Source organism: Meleagris gallopavo, chromosome 7 (assembly GCF_905368555.1).
Source record: "Meleagris gallopavo chromosome 7, MGAL_WU_HG_1.1, whole genome shotgun sequence".
In the NCBI taxonomy this organism is placed as follows: Eukaryota; Metazoa; Chordata; class Aves; order Galliformes; family Phasianidae; genus Meleagris; species Meleagris gallopavo.
This window is the reverse complement of record NC_139410.1, coordinates 24,042,335-24,055,443: the sequence shown is the minus strand read 5'-3', so window position 1 is coordinate 24,055,443 and position 13,109 is coordinate 24,042,335. Positions and strand designations below refer to the sequence as shown.

General features: G+C 38.6%; 1 protein-coding gene across 1 annotated transcript in view; it reads left to right on the top strand.

Annotated features, from left to right (window-relative positions):
• The window catches only part of CNTNAP5 (contactin associated protein family member 5), a 244,070-nt gene that overhangs the window by 100,836 nt on the left and 130,125 nt on the right, over window positions 1–13,109 (top strand). Inside the window, exon 4 of the mRNA XM_085228567.1 lies at window positions 9,950–10,097. Coding sequence (XP_085084693.1) covers window positions 9,950–10,097 — 148 coding nt within the window. The remainder of the gene's footprint in view (window positions 1–9,949; window positions 10,098–13,109) is intronic.

Here is a 13,109-nt window from a genome sequence, read left to right as displayed (position 1 = left end):
TGCCAGGCTACCTCCTCCTTAGATCGCTAATATAAAGTTCCCTTTTATGTGCTGCAGCTGAGAGAATGTCATGATCTTCAGATCCCACTGCTGAGGATTTTTGGTGTGGTTTGCCTAATAAAATGTGCGGTTGAAACTTAATGAGCAAAAGTATTTTAAAGATATTGTACATATGCCCACAGAAATATTGCAAAAGCTCATCTTATTCTATTTCAGGAGGAAGTGAAGTGGTTTCTTTAAGTTGCTTTAGTGTCCTAGAGATTAATTTAATGTGTTCGGTGATGGACCCCAATGTGAAACTAGAATAACGAGTCTCAAATGTAGGATTCTACAAGCATTACATTAACGGCTTTCTAGGAGGAAGCTATGTCAATTAGATTTAATCCTCCTGTGGTAAGGAAGTAGCCTATATAACTCACCTTGCTAAAGTTACCGTCAATGTACTTGAAAATGGTTTCGCTCTGTGAAGGATGCTGTAATGATTTATTCCAATGCAAGCTGCAACTCATGATCTACTGACACAGCAGAATTTACAGTTTAGTGAAGCTTAGCTAAAAAGTCTAGAGAAATACATGTGCGAAAGTCTGTGTTTTTCCTAATTTTCAGCTACATTGTGCTTTTTCAAGTAGAGCATAACAAGCATTAGAAATGGTTGCTGTTGTTAATATTATTATTAACTTTACATTTGTTTACTTTGTTTATGATGATGGCAGTCCTGTGAGGAGATCATGAGTAACAGCACAGTGAGGTCAATTAGGGTGCCCTCTTGAGACTTTAACTCTTGGCTGAGATATGAATTTTTTTCCTGTTCAAATGAGGAAAAAGCAGAAGGAAGTGTATGCCTGAAATATATGTATGCACGTGCACTTCAATGCATTTTACAGCACTGGGGAAAAAGAAGGCTACCTATTTGTCCTTTTCCACAGGATATTACTTTCCTGATCCAAATGAAACTACCATCTAACTCTGTAAGAGAGTGTAATGTAAAATAATGAAGAACAATATTCATCTGAGGTCAGTGTTGCATGCAATAACTAACACCTCTCTGGTGTCATCTTGTTGGATCTGTCTGGCAAATTACAACCAGAGAAATATCATGTATCTATTTAAATGCACTTTGTTGAAGCTAATACAGAGAAGGTTCCCAGAGTTCCCTAATGTTGCTAGATATAAACATATTCACTGCGTTGTTAATCCTCCTAATTTAGTACAAATCATGAAGGTCTTCATGTGATTTATGTAAAAGAACAGCTGAAATCTGTGATTAACATTGGCAGTGGAAAGAATAGTTTGTCTGTTGGCTAAGGTTAATCTAGTCAAGGTACTGGGGGAATATTTATCCTTTGCTGTGATATAGCTCAAAATGCTAACTATATGTAGGATTTCCTTTAAAATAAAGTGAAGGAGGCTGAGCAGAAACAGGAATTAGCTGCTGATTTTATCTTAGACTTGTAATTTAAGTGTTTAATTTAGCTGCTTCTTGTTTCCATTATTATTAATTTATGTAGTACTGATGATGATAATAACAGCAATAATAGTTTCACCTCCAGTTGCTCTAAAGACAGAGATGATACTAAAAACTGAAGCTGGGGATCAATTCTCCATCATTGAAATGCACCTGTAGGTGAGATGCAGCATTACATTTCTTGACATAGTGTCTCAGTAGGCTAAGGAAATTGTGCTTAGTTCAACACTGAAAAAGGACAGACTGCCCAGCTTCAAGTTGGATAAGATATTTGGGCTATGTCTGTAGGAATAAACAGAAATGTAAAGGAACAACATTGTAATCCTGGAGTCAATTGATTTAACTCAAAATGATCACCATTCCCAGCTGCCTGTTGGGAATGGTCTATGGCTGATTGACACCAACAAAAGCTATACCATGTCAGATGGAAACGGTTAAATAGCATGGATATTTATGGTCAAATACCTGGATCCATTCCTTTCTCTGTTTCGTTTACTAAGTTATTAAAAAAAAAAACAACAAAAAACACAACAACAACAAAAACTGGATCAGGAGAAAAAAACTATTTAGTAAATAATTTTTTGGTACCTAAACAATGTGAGTAGTTCAACATGTATTTAAAATCATACTGTCCATTCCAGCCTAGAAATCCAACATTTTGTCAGGTACTGCTGACTACAAGGAAAATAAAACAAATTAGAACTTCCTAGGGATAAATTAAAGCAAAAGCAAGCAAATAGACTCCACAAAAGTTTTGCAATAATTTTTTTCATTTTCTTTAGTCTAAGTAGGAAGTTTTATTATCCTGAAGGGTCCTATGAAGCTTCATGTTTTTAATGTCACCATCATTAAATGGGCATTTTCTGTTTTGATACAGACCTCTGGAAAAAATCTATCTCTTTTTTTTTATGTCAGTAGATACTCTTTAAAGATTGTTTTAAAATATTTTCTCTTACGAAGTATTTGCCATTTAAAAATTGATGTTCTTTTATTAATAGTTTTAATTTTAGTTAATATTTTTAATTGCAATAATATACCTTAATTGGAAAAATCTGTAGCAGTTCTGCTTATTCTTAGCACAAGGATAACAAACAGCATCCTTAATATAAGCATGGTTTGTTCTGGGCAGTCATCAGGACTAATGATATTGCTAATAGTATTTGTTCCTATATTTGGAAAGTAACTAACCAGAGAGAAGGGTACTCAGCATAATGGTGCAGATTAGAGGCAAATTTCCCTCCCACTTCTGCAGGATGAAGTAGTATGAACTTCATTGTATCTTCTTTTCCCCAGACCATGGTCATTTCCTCAGCTACTCTGTGATGGGATGACAGTTTTGAGAGGTGTCCCTTATTTTTTCCCCCATATCTTCACCAGTAGCAGCTTGGACAATGTGCCTGGGGAATGTTGCTTCTGAGGTTCATGTCAAGAGTGAGTGTTTTAAAGAGAAAAAGAGAGGTGCTATTAGGAAAAAATAAAAGAAAATATAAGCAGAATGTAGACTGTTCTTTATGAAGATATGACAGGTTTTAGTCTGGTGTTATGAGCCTTGTTTGTCATTTAGACTATGGTACATTAACAGGAAAGAGGGATGTAAAATACAAAGAGATGCCTGGGGATGAGTGATGTGCTAAAAGGACACATCCACCCCTCCTGACTCCTGTTCTGGCCTCCAGCCTTTGGACCAGGCTGGCAGATGGTTCTCGTGGGCTCAGCCTGAAACCTCAAACCAATGAAAAAAGCTTCTACTGACTTTGCAAAGTAGGCAAATTTGTACTTCTGTTTTAGAGACTGTGTTGGGTTTTCTGAAAGAAAAGTTGTCTCTTCAGGAAGAAAAGATGAAATAAAATACATAGATTTATATTGCATATGCCAAATGTCTGCTTTGTAGTTGATTGCAAAGACCTAGAATGCAGGTCTCTAGGGCCAAGCAACCATTTTTTGTTGTCTTTTGCTTTTCCTCATGGTATGGCCCCCTCTAATAGCAAAATAATTTTTTAGGCTGAAGGAGAGAAACACCCCGGGGTCAGGTCTTGTTATGAACTCCATCCTGGAGAGCTGCTTTAACTCGCTTTCCAAATGAGTTTAGACCTTTTAGTGTCTCCCAGCCTGGACACACGGTGATTGAGACAACAGGAAAGCCATTTCAGTGCATGTTTATCATGATTGATATAGTTATTAACAGCTCTGGCTCGATGGGCAGGGCTTTTTCCATTACACTGGTAAAACAACATTTTTCACTTTTGAAATGCATGGTATGTAGAAAAGGTGAAATATACAAATACATCTTGATTTTGAATATTTTTTACTTTCACATTCTTGTCTCTTTTTTCTTACATCTGTGTCTATGGTCATAAGGGGCTGAGGTGTGAAAATGAAAGTTTTCAGTCTTGCCAAAACCAACGGTTGCTTTCATTGTGCAGTGGAAATGGAATTCTTAATTTTAATTGCCATAAAAAGTCAAAATATCTACCAGAAACCCATCCAGGCCCTAGATGTTGCTAGCAGGTACTGATGCAATATTATTGTACTGTGAAAATAGTAGCATCGCATTAAAATCAGCTGCTGAGTTTCCATATGGTGCATTGTGGCTTTTTTTTTTTTGTCCTTGTCATTGTACCATTCAATCTTTTTCCATGCATACACATAGAGATGAACAACTCTTACCATAACCTGGTTTCAGGTTCTGCAAAAAACTGAATTCCCATACTCAGTAGTACCACAGTTACAGGAAACACTGATTTGAGCAGAATTGAAATGCTGTTGTCTCTTGCAAAGATGAAAGCTGCCTCAACTTAGAGCTTATTTCAGCATAGAATATGTAGAAAGTAAGGCAATGTTTTCTCCTTCATGCTTCAGATTTCCTTGTTTCTTATTTGGAAATTCATGTTTTATTGTACAAGTATTAGAGGAAGTGTTGCAAGGAGTAGAATACAGAATGTTCTGTATCTCAGTGCTAACTCCTTTCAGGTTGTGATCTTTCCCATTCTAGAAAGAAACTTTAAAGTGGAGAATGGCATTGTTTTACATTGTGTTGCAATTCTGGGATTTACGATGAGCTTGGCTGCTTTTTATCCCACTTTGGTTCCTTCACTAAGCTGCTGGATACCTTGAATTAAGAATGCTCCTGTCCTTATTTCTTTAGACAGGGGAGGAATCATTGTGATTTCATGGGTGAGATTTGAAGGTGGAGTGCTCTTTTTCTGTACTCGTGTTCTCTTTCAGTGAAGATTGAAATGTTGTAAATTGCCAACATCTGTGTTATGTGCCCTCTGCACATTTCTAATCTATTTTGCTGAGTTTCTTTTCCTCAGCTCTGTTCATCAGAATGACTTTGGCAGAAATGAGAGTACTCTGCATCCTAAAATTATCTTCCCTAGAAAGTAGTTAACCTCAAGTCTCCCTGATGACCATTCAGGGCTGATTGTGCCTATGTTGCTGCTTGCATATGGATTTTGAACCCATCCCATTACCTGCCTAACAAAGTGGGAGAGCAAAATATATTCAGCAGAATCATTATGGGAGCCACCTTCCGCAGGTCTGTAAATAAGTTGCTTTTGGTGTGCAGAGTTTGTGTACAGGCAGACTGAGATAAAGTCCAGAGTCTGATGCTATTTTTTGAATTAATTGGGCTTTCATGAGCAGAAAACTTTCTTGCACCAAAGTTCCACATATCTGTCTTCATCTGGAAACAAGTCTAAGAGAGTTTAGTCAAAGTGCAATCTAAAGTTGAGCACATCATATCCTTGACTGGTATGATCTGGTATAGATCTGAATTAATATATCAAGTAGAGAAATAAATGTTTGCAAGGTTATTAAACAGCTGTTGCATTTCATCACAGTTGCATGACATTTTCTTGAGGTGCCCGTAAATAGCTTTTGAGATCTCTTTGAATGGAAATAGTGTATTAAAAAAAAAAAATAAATCATTTGCTTTGTTTCTGTTTTTCCTGTGAGAGTTGCACATCTACATTCTAGGCATTACCAGTGATTTTTAAACTAGAGCATCTTCTGAAATCTGCATTTTTAGTGGTTTTTTTTTTTTTTTTTTTTTCCCCAATTCATAATACAAAAAACTAAACTGGAATTCTTTTATTCCTCTTCAACATAACTCGTGAAGCAAGTAATGGCCTGGAGACCTTGCTCCAAACCACAGCAGCTGTTACTATGTCACCTCTTCATGCAAGTGGGCCCTGCCTCTGCTGACTCATAAAAAACACATAAAATATTACTGTGGTGCCACAGTCTGGTCACAGTGGGGCACCATGCAGCCAGGCACCATAAAACAAGCTTGGTCCTAGGTGAAGCCCAGCTCATGGTAAGCTGTTAACCTTACAGCTGCGAGTGCTAGGGAAAGGGCTACATAGTGCCTTCAGGAAGCTAGTAGCAATATTTGGTGCTAATGGAATTTTTTGATTTGTAAGACTCATATAATTCCAGAACCAGAATATCCCAAGTAAATCCTCAGTCTGCTAAGTTTACAGGGCTTTTGAGAAACCCCAGATTTCAGTGTTATGTTCCTTCCCAGCGCATCTGCATCATTTGGGAAACTCTGTGAGTGCTTTGTTTCCTGTGCTAGTTTGTCATTTTATTCCTGTGAATTAATCCCTGTCAGCAACAGGTTGTTATAGAGCCTGTTTCTCAAGAAGTATTTCTGTCATTCTAGCCAGTAAGTTTACTGTTAGTCAATATTTGAACCACTAGGGCTAAGAAATCTGGTGCTGCATCCTTGTTTCATCTTCTTTAATGGATGGATCATTTCCCTGTCAGCTGTGGATCTGAGTTTTCAAGTGACTATCTGAGGCAATTGGTGTTATTCAATCAATGGTCTCCAGCCCACAGGTGGTCCACGAAACATTGGAAGATAATCAGTAGAGCAGTGGGAATTGAGTGTGAAATTCAAAACAATCCTGAAGGCATGCACAGCAATGCCCTGTGGTTAGCCACAAGCAGTGTTGTGCTGGCTGCATGCAAAACTATGTTAATGGTGCAGGTTGATGTGGATTTTTTTTCCCCAAGTTTCACTGAGAAGCCTGAGAAACACTGCTATAAGGACATCTTGTTTTTTTTATGAAGGGTTTGTTTTTACCAGCTCAGCTTCAGTGTGAGAGGGGTAGTTATGGAGTTGTGCAGCAGATTGGGTTCTGACTATGTTGGAGTCCTGATGTTCACTACTCTACCTCTTCCTTGAGGTGTTATGAAGGAAATATCTTGGCATGGATGCCTGTGAGCTAGGCCTATGGGGGGGGAGGGGCACCTGGGCCTCCTTATAGACAGCAGGATACAGATGTCCCTGTGCTACCTCTGAAAGGAGGTTGTATGAGGTAAGATTTTTGCCTCTTTTCCCAGGAATCTGGGATGGAACAAGAGGTAATGACTTTAAGCTGTGCTCGGGTAATTCAGGTTGCATGTTTATTCTCAACAAGAGTGGTTGGGCACTGGGAGCAGCTACCCAGAAAGGTGAAGGCGTCACTGTCCCTGGAGGTATTCAAGAAATGTGGAGATGTGACACTGAGGGACATGATTAGCGGGCATGATGGAGATGAGTTAATTGCTGGTGATGGTCTTAGTGGTCTTTTACAGCCTTAATGATTCTAAGATTCTCACCTTTGTGCCAGGTATAGATTCCTTTGATAACACAAAGCAGTGCCTGGAGTGTGCTGTGCACACCAGCTGTGAGCCACCATGATGCTCTCATGAGTTGCATCTCTGGTTTGTGTGAACTTTGGAGGGGAAAAAAAAAGTCATTACAGGTTTGTCCTGTTAGGAGGATGTCAAAAGTGCCCTTAGCAGCAACTTTGGGTAGTTGTGACCTGATTTGCCAGTGGTCATGAAGGGCCACTGAACACCATGAAGTGTTTGTGTGTGTCAGGAGGCTGCATTCCCACTGGCTTCACAAGCAGAAATGTGTGCACTGTTCAGAGCACAGCCATGTGCACAAATTTCACCTAGCTACCATTACTTAAATATTTCTAGAGGTGTGGTGTTTTTCAGCACGGTCTCCCACAATGTTTGTTTTTCATATAAATCTGAAAATGACTACCTTGTGGCCTATGATGCAATGTGCTCTACTGATAGCTCTGTGTATTAGAGTATTATGAGAAGAAATCACAGACTCTGAAATTGTTTCACAGTATTGCTGTACTGAGATGTGCTTTTTCTTTTGTCTCTTAATTTTCACCTCTCACTTGCATTCTAGTTATTACGTTTTCAGCTTTTTTTCCCACAACTGGTAAGACTCAAATTTTTGCTTCAACTTTTTTTGTGTTTTTCCATTCTCCTTTTTCATCCTATGAAAGATGAAATTTTTACATAATCACAGGATTTCAGGTGATGAGCTTTCTAAACATACAAACACTCCCCTTCGACCACCTTGTATATCCATGAATGTAATAATAAAAATGTGAGTGCTGCCACAGCTCCAACTGTGAGGCTTATTTTCTGTTGACAGTTTCATTACTGAGAAGAACAAGATCATTTCACTTGAAATATACAGGAAAAAAACCCTCTGAAATTATCTCTGCTGGAATTTGAATTGGGCTCCCATACAGAAAGCAGAAACCCTGAACGTCTTGAAGTGCTACTTGTGGCACTCCTCAAAATGTATCTGATGCTTGCTAAACTGTCATTTGTGGATAACACTGAATTAAGTATCCCCATCCAGATCGTCTTAATTATACATTTGTTGTTCCGAAAGTAATGTCTCTTATTTTTTGCAAGGAAATTACAATAAATATGAAGTTCACAATAATACAATTTGAAATAGCAAATTCTCACCTACAAAACACTATTTTTCAACATAGTCACCACCCATTAGCTACGTGGTTTCACCAGTGATGAACAAGAAACTGCATTTTGTGGTGTGACAGCTGTACATGGCTGTCTGGAATATGGCTTGCCTTTCATGTCACTGTTGCCTCTACTGAAAGACATCACCCACTGCCTCACTGTGCTGCATCCACTGTTTGGTCTCCATAAATGTTTAATGATTGTTGATGAATGTCAGTGGGAGCCATTTTTTCCATGTGGAGGAATTCAGTGACCTCCCTTTGCTTCACACGCGCTTTCATGTCAGATCCCATTGTGTCAGACTGCCCCTCTACCACAGTCTCACACAGCATCAAAATGTAACAGACTATTGGTGGAACAGTTCAACATCTACTGCCATACCTCCAACATCCACCTCTGATGTTGTGGGCCAATATAATAAAATAGGAGACATTACTTTTGGAGCAGCCCTCATACAATACGGCTGAATATGAAAGAGATTTGTCAACCATCAGCAACCAATAACAATCTAATCTTTGTTTAAAACATGATCTGGTGCATAGAAAAAATAAGAGATAGGAAATGACTTGGGAGACAGTTGGACTTAGGTAGCAGAATTATGTACCTTTTTCAACCTCATAAGCTCCTAATAAAAATAATTTTACAAATCACATGTTCCTCTTCCCTTCATTAAAGTACCTGGTGTTGTGGTGGTGATTTCGCTAGGATTGTTGGTCTTCAAAGGCAAGTAATACCAGCAATGAAAGGTGCTTGCTAAGCATGTTTTAGCAATGGAGGTATGTGCTATCTTTTGCAGTCATGACTGGAAAATAAAGCTTAGTACATAAAAGAGACTTTTCTTATTTCAGAGTTTTTAAGATGAAATGAAAAGAGCATGATAAAGTTTCAAAGCATTCTGCCTTATAAATGTTCAAGAAAACTTTTTTTTTTTGAATGTAGATCTAATGAAACAATGTCTTACTGGATTTACTAAAACAAAAACTTTAAAATAGAGGTTTTACTCCATTTCTAATAGCATTTGTGGGAAAAAAATGAATATTTGTATTTGAGTAGAAATTTAACTGGAAAGTTTCCTTTTATTAAATGTTAATTCTGAGTAGGGCCATTAATTCTGTCTTGCAGTTACAGGCAATTAATCAAACAGGCAAGAAAAAAATTATTACAGTTTGCAAGCTTAAATTTTCTTGAGTGCAAACTGTCAAAACTCTCACGTGTCCTGACTCAGGCTTTCATCTCGTCCTGCATTTGCAGTGCTGTTCTTGCCGGTCTCTGACCAACCACAGTGTCTCATGGCCACCTCTTTCTGCTAACCTGAATGCACCAAGCACTAATCTGAGCCCTGTCCCTCACTGTACTGAAGGGACTGTGATTTATGTTAGAGACTGGTGGAGCATTGTGAAGAATATCTTGAGCCTGGGGAAATAGTGCAACATCTTCCATAATGTCCGCTTCCACAACTTGCTTTCGTAACACCCTGTATGTGTCCCCCCAAGTCCTGCTGAGGCACCTTGTGTGCTCTCATGTCCCTCTTTACTGTCTGCAAAAGATGCACAGAACTTAGAATTATTTAAATTCATTGCTAAGTTTTCTTCTAAGCAATTTTTTAGAATAAAAATTACAAAGTTGTTCACATCCTTCCAAATTGAATTTCAAATTCAATGTTAAATGTTTCACCAAGGCTCTCTGTCCTTCCAGGTTTTCACAGGGAACAGCAATGCTGACAGCGTGGTTCACCACAAACTCCTGTACTCCATGAAAGCTCGCTTCTTGCGCTTCATCCCTCTGAAGTGGAATGTTGGTGGTCACATAGGGCTGAGAGTGGAGGTCTTCGGTTGCTCTTATAGTAAGTGGCTAACTCTTATCTCGTGTTTTTTTTTAAGAAGCTTTTGTTGGCGGTGTCAATACTTCAGTAGGAATCCAGCAAGGAATGAGTTAAAATGTAATGTGAAATATATAACTTTTCCTTCAGTAATAGTGCTTGTCTTTCTGTATGGGGATGTACTCCTATCTAGCTCTGCTGGTAAAGCTTTGCCAGAGATGAGTAAAGCAGTGTGGTGCTATGAAACCTCATGCCTCACCTCCTACTTCTGTGGAGGTTTGTGTAGTGTTTTATTTAGGAATGTCACTGTCATCTCCTTAAGGGTATTTTTTGCGTGTGATGATTTATTTATATTTTTTTAAAGGCAAATTATCTAACTGTTGAGGAAAGTGCTGAGCTTGTGCAGCTAGTGTTTCTGTTTGAGACTGATGATTTTATAACCCTAGAGACAAGAGAACTTATCTGCTGCTTTACAGTTTTTGCATGGTATTTTCTTCGAGACACGGTGATGACCTTCTAAGGCACCATCTGCAGCACATTGTCATGGGAGCAGTTTATAAACACTGTTACTTCCAGGCATTTCAGCCACACAACTATTTCTGGGTGGTGCAAATGTATGACGTATGACCATGTTAGCGTATGAAAGTAAAGAAAAAGGCCCAGCGTTGCTCTCAGGCACAAATTCAGACAAGACCCCAAGTGAGGAAACACAGTTCCAGTATTTGTTCCTTAGGTGGTTGTGGGTTTATTTCTGTTGTGGTCAAATATGACTTTGTAGTGCATAGAGACTTCTGGAGACAGGCAATGTTTGACTGGGAAGCTCAGAGGATTAACAGCCATTTGGCCAGTAAATTTGATGTGATGTGGAACAGCTTACCATTATGTGACGCTAATGTAATTCTACCTCTGCCCATTTAGATTTAGTCCTCATCTGCTTCTCATATGTGCAGAAAAGGAGTTGTAAGATAAAAAGCGGGAAAGCTGTCTGGGAGACTTTTTGAATTTGTATCAGCAGGGTGAAGAGCGGAGTGTCTTAAAAGTTTTGGTTGACATGATCTCCTTGAACAGTGTACACTCAGATCTTGAAACCAGTGCACATGGTTTCACCTTAAGGTCCTTGTTATCTGTGTGTAGATCCAAAAGCCTCATTCAGCTTTTTTTAGATGCTCTCTCTCCACCTACTTTGATACGTAGACATTATAAACTATTCATTACATAGTGACCTGCAATGTCCTGTTCTAGACAGACTGCTGCTTATGTAAGATACATTTTTCCAGCCACATCAGTGAACCTGGAAACTGAAAACTTACATATAAATAAAAACTAACTGCCCTTGATGTCATCATTCCAAAACAACTTATCTGTTTTCAAGAAGCTTTTTTCCATTATTATGATCAAATCTATGCCACGAAGAGTGTAGTCCAAATAGTCTTGCAGCAAATGAGACTGGAACTGAAACTTGAAATTTTTTTAGCTGAAAGCATTTTGGTGTTGCTCCATGTGAAATGCTATATGGGCACTACATCCATGTCAGACTGTGGTTGCATCTTCTATGATATGAAGAAAACTTCAGAGTGACTTGCTGACTGTTTCTTTATGCTGATATCATCTAAGTCTTCATCTTCATCCTGTACCCTGTGGTTAACAGGGAATAAAAATGGTTGTGGAAAATTAAGGTATGAGGTTGAAGTGAAGCAGAAAAGAAAGGGATTCATAAAAGTTTTACAGGGTGTTGAAATATTCATCCCATTTATATAAATGTGCCATTCAGATTTCTATTCAGCAAATTTTGTATGCCAAGCAATTCCTGTCTACAAGTTTTGTTCATATAGTTTCATGGTCTTGCCTACTCCTAAAGCCAGGCATTCCAGCACTGTACAAAGATGTATGATCACTTAGAAAATGTCATATTTACTCTTAAACTGATGGAATGTCTACAGCAGATCTTGAGCTGGTGAACCCCTACAAGTGCATTTTGTATTGCTTGATAATACACAGGCTCATCCACTGTGTTCAGTTCAGGGATGGGAAATGCAGTAATAATTGGGAAAAAAAAATAATAAAAGAAATGTCAAAGAACCACTGGATACAGCGTAGTCACAAACCAGGAAGAAAGTGGAGCTTAAGGGAGAATGAATGGACCAAATATACAGCGTGTCTATGAGATGACCCTTTATGCAAGTGTCTGTGTATATGAAAGAAGGGATGTGAGGCTGGGAGTAGGAACAGCATTATTATCACCTTCAAGTACCAAAAGCTTAAACTGATATAAGTTCATCGATAAGAATCTAATTCCTATTGATGCCCAATCCTCTTTACACTGTTGGAATGCTGTTAAGGCTTCAATATGTAAACAAACCCAGAGTATTTGCTATTAAGTCCACCGAAGTTGAAAAAAGTATTTTCAGTGGCATGTTTGCTTTGGATAAAGTTGTGAAGCATAAGAAAAACAGAAAATGTGCATGAGGAACACAGATGAGCCAGATCTTGCACAAATATTCACGTGCAACCACTGAGTTGTACTGGTAGCAGGCTAAAATTCAGATGGCTCTGGATCTTTGGCTGTCTATTCCACCTTTCAAGCAACTTTTGCCCCTAGTGTATGGTACCTGGTCTGAAAACAGCATTGCATTATACTGATATCCTAGGCAGAAAATTGTAAAAGCAATTATTTGCAGGCAAGCTGGAAGTCCTTTTCGTGCAAGTGGCAGCATTCTTTGAATGACTTAAACAAAAGTTTGAGGATACTGACAGCTTAGGCCATCTGAATTTAATGAGCTGCTGCACATCTGTTAAAAATCTTGGGACTAATGCCAAATATGCAGCTGAGCACCTCAGTAGTACACCAAGGAGTGCAAAATAGCCTGTGGCCCTTTGTATGCTCTCCAATCACATCAGCTCCTTTTTAACCTAGTATATTTGAGTGTAAGATGGCAGCTGCAGGAAGATTTTGTGGTTTTGCTGCTGCTTAAGGATTTTTGTGATGGCAGATCTCAGTAAATGTGACACCTTTGTGCCTGTGCAAGGCTCTGACCT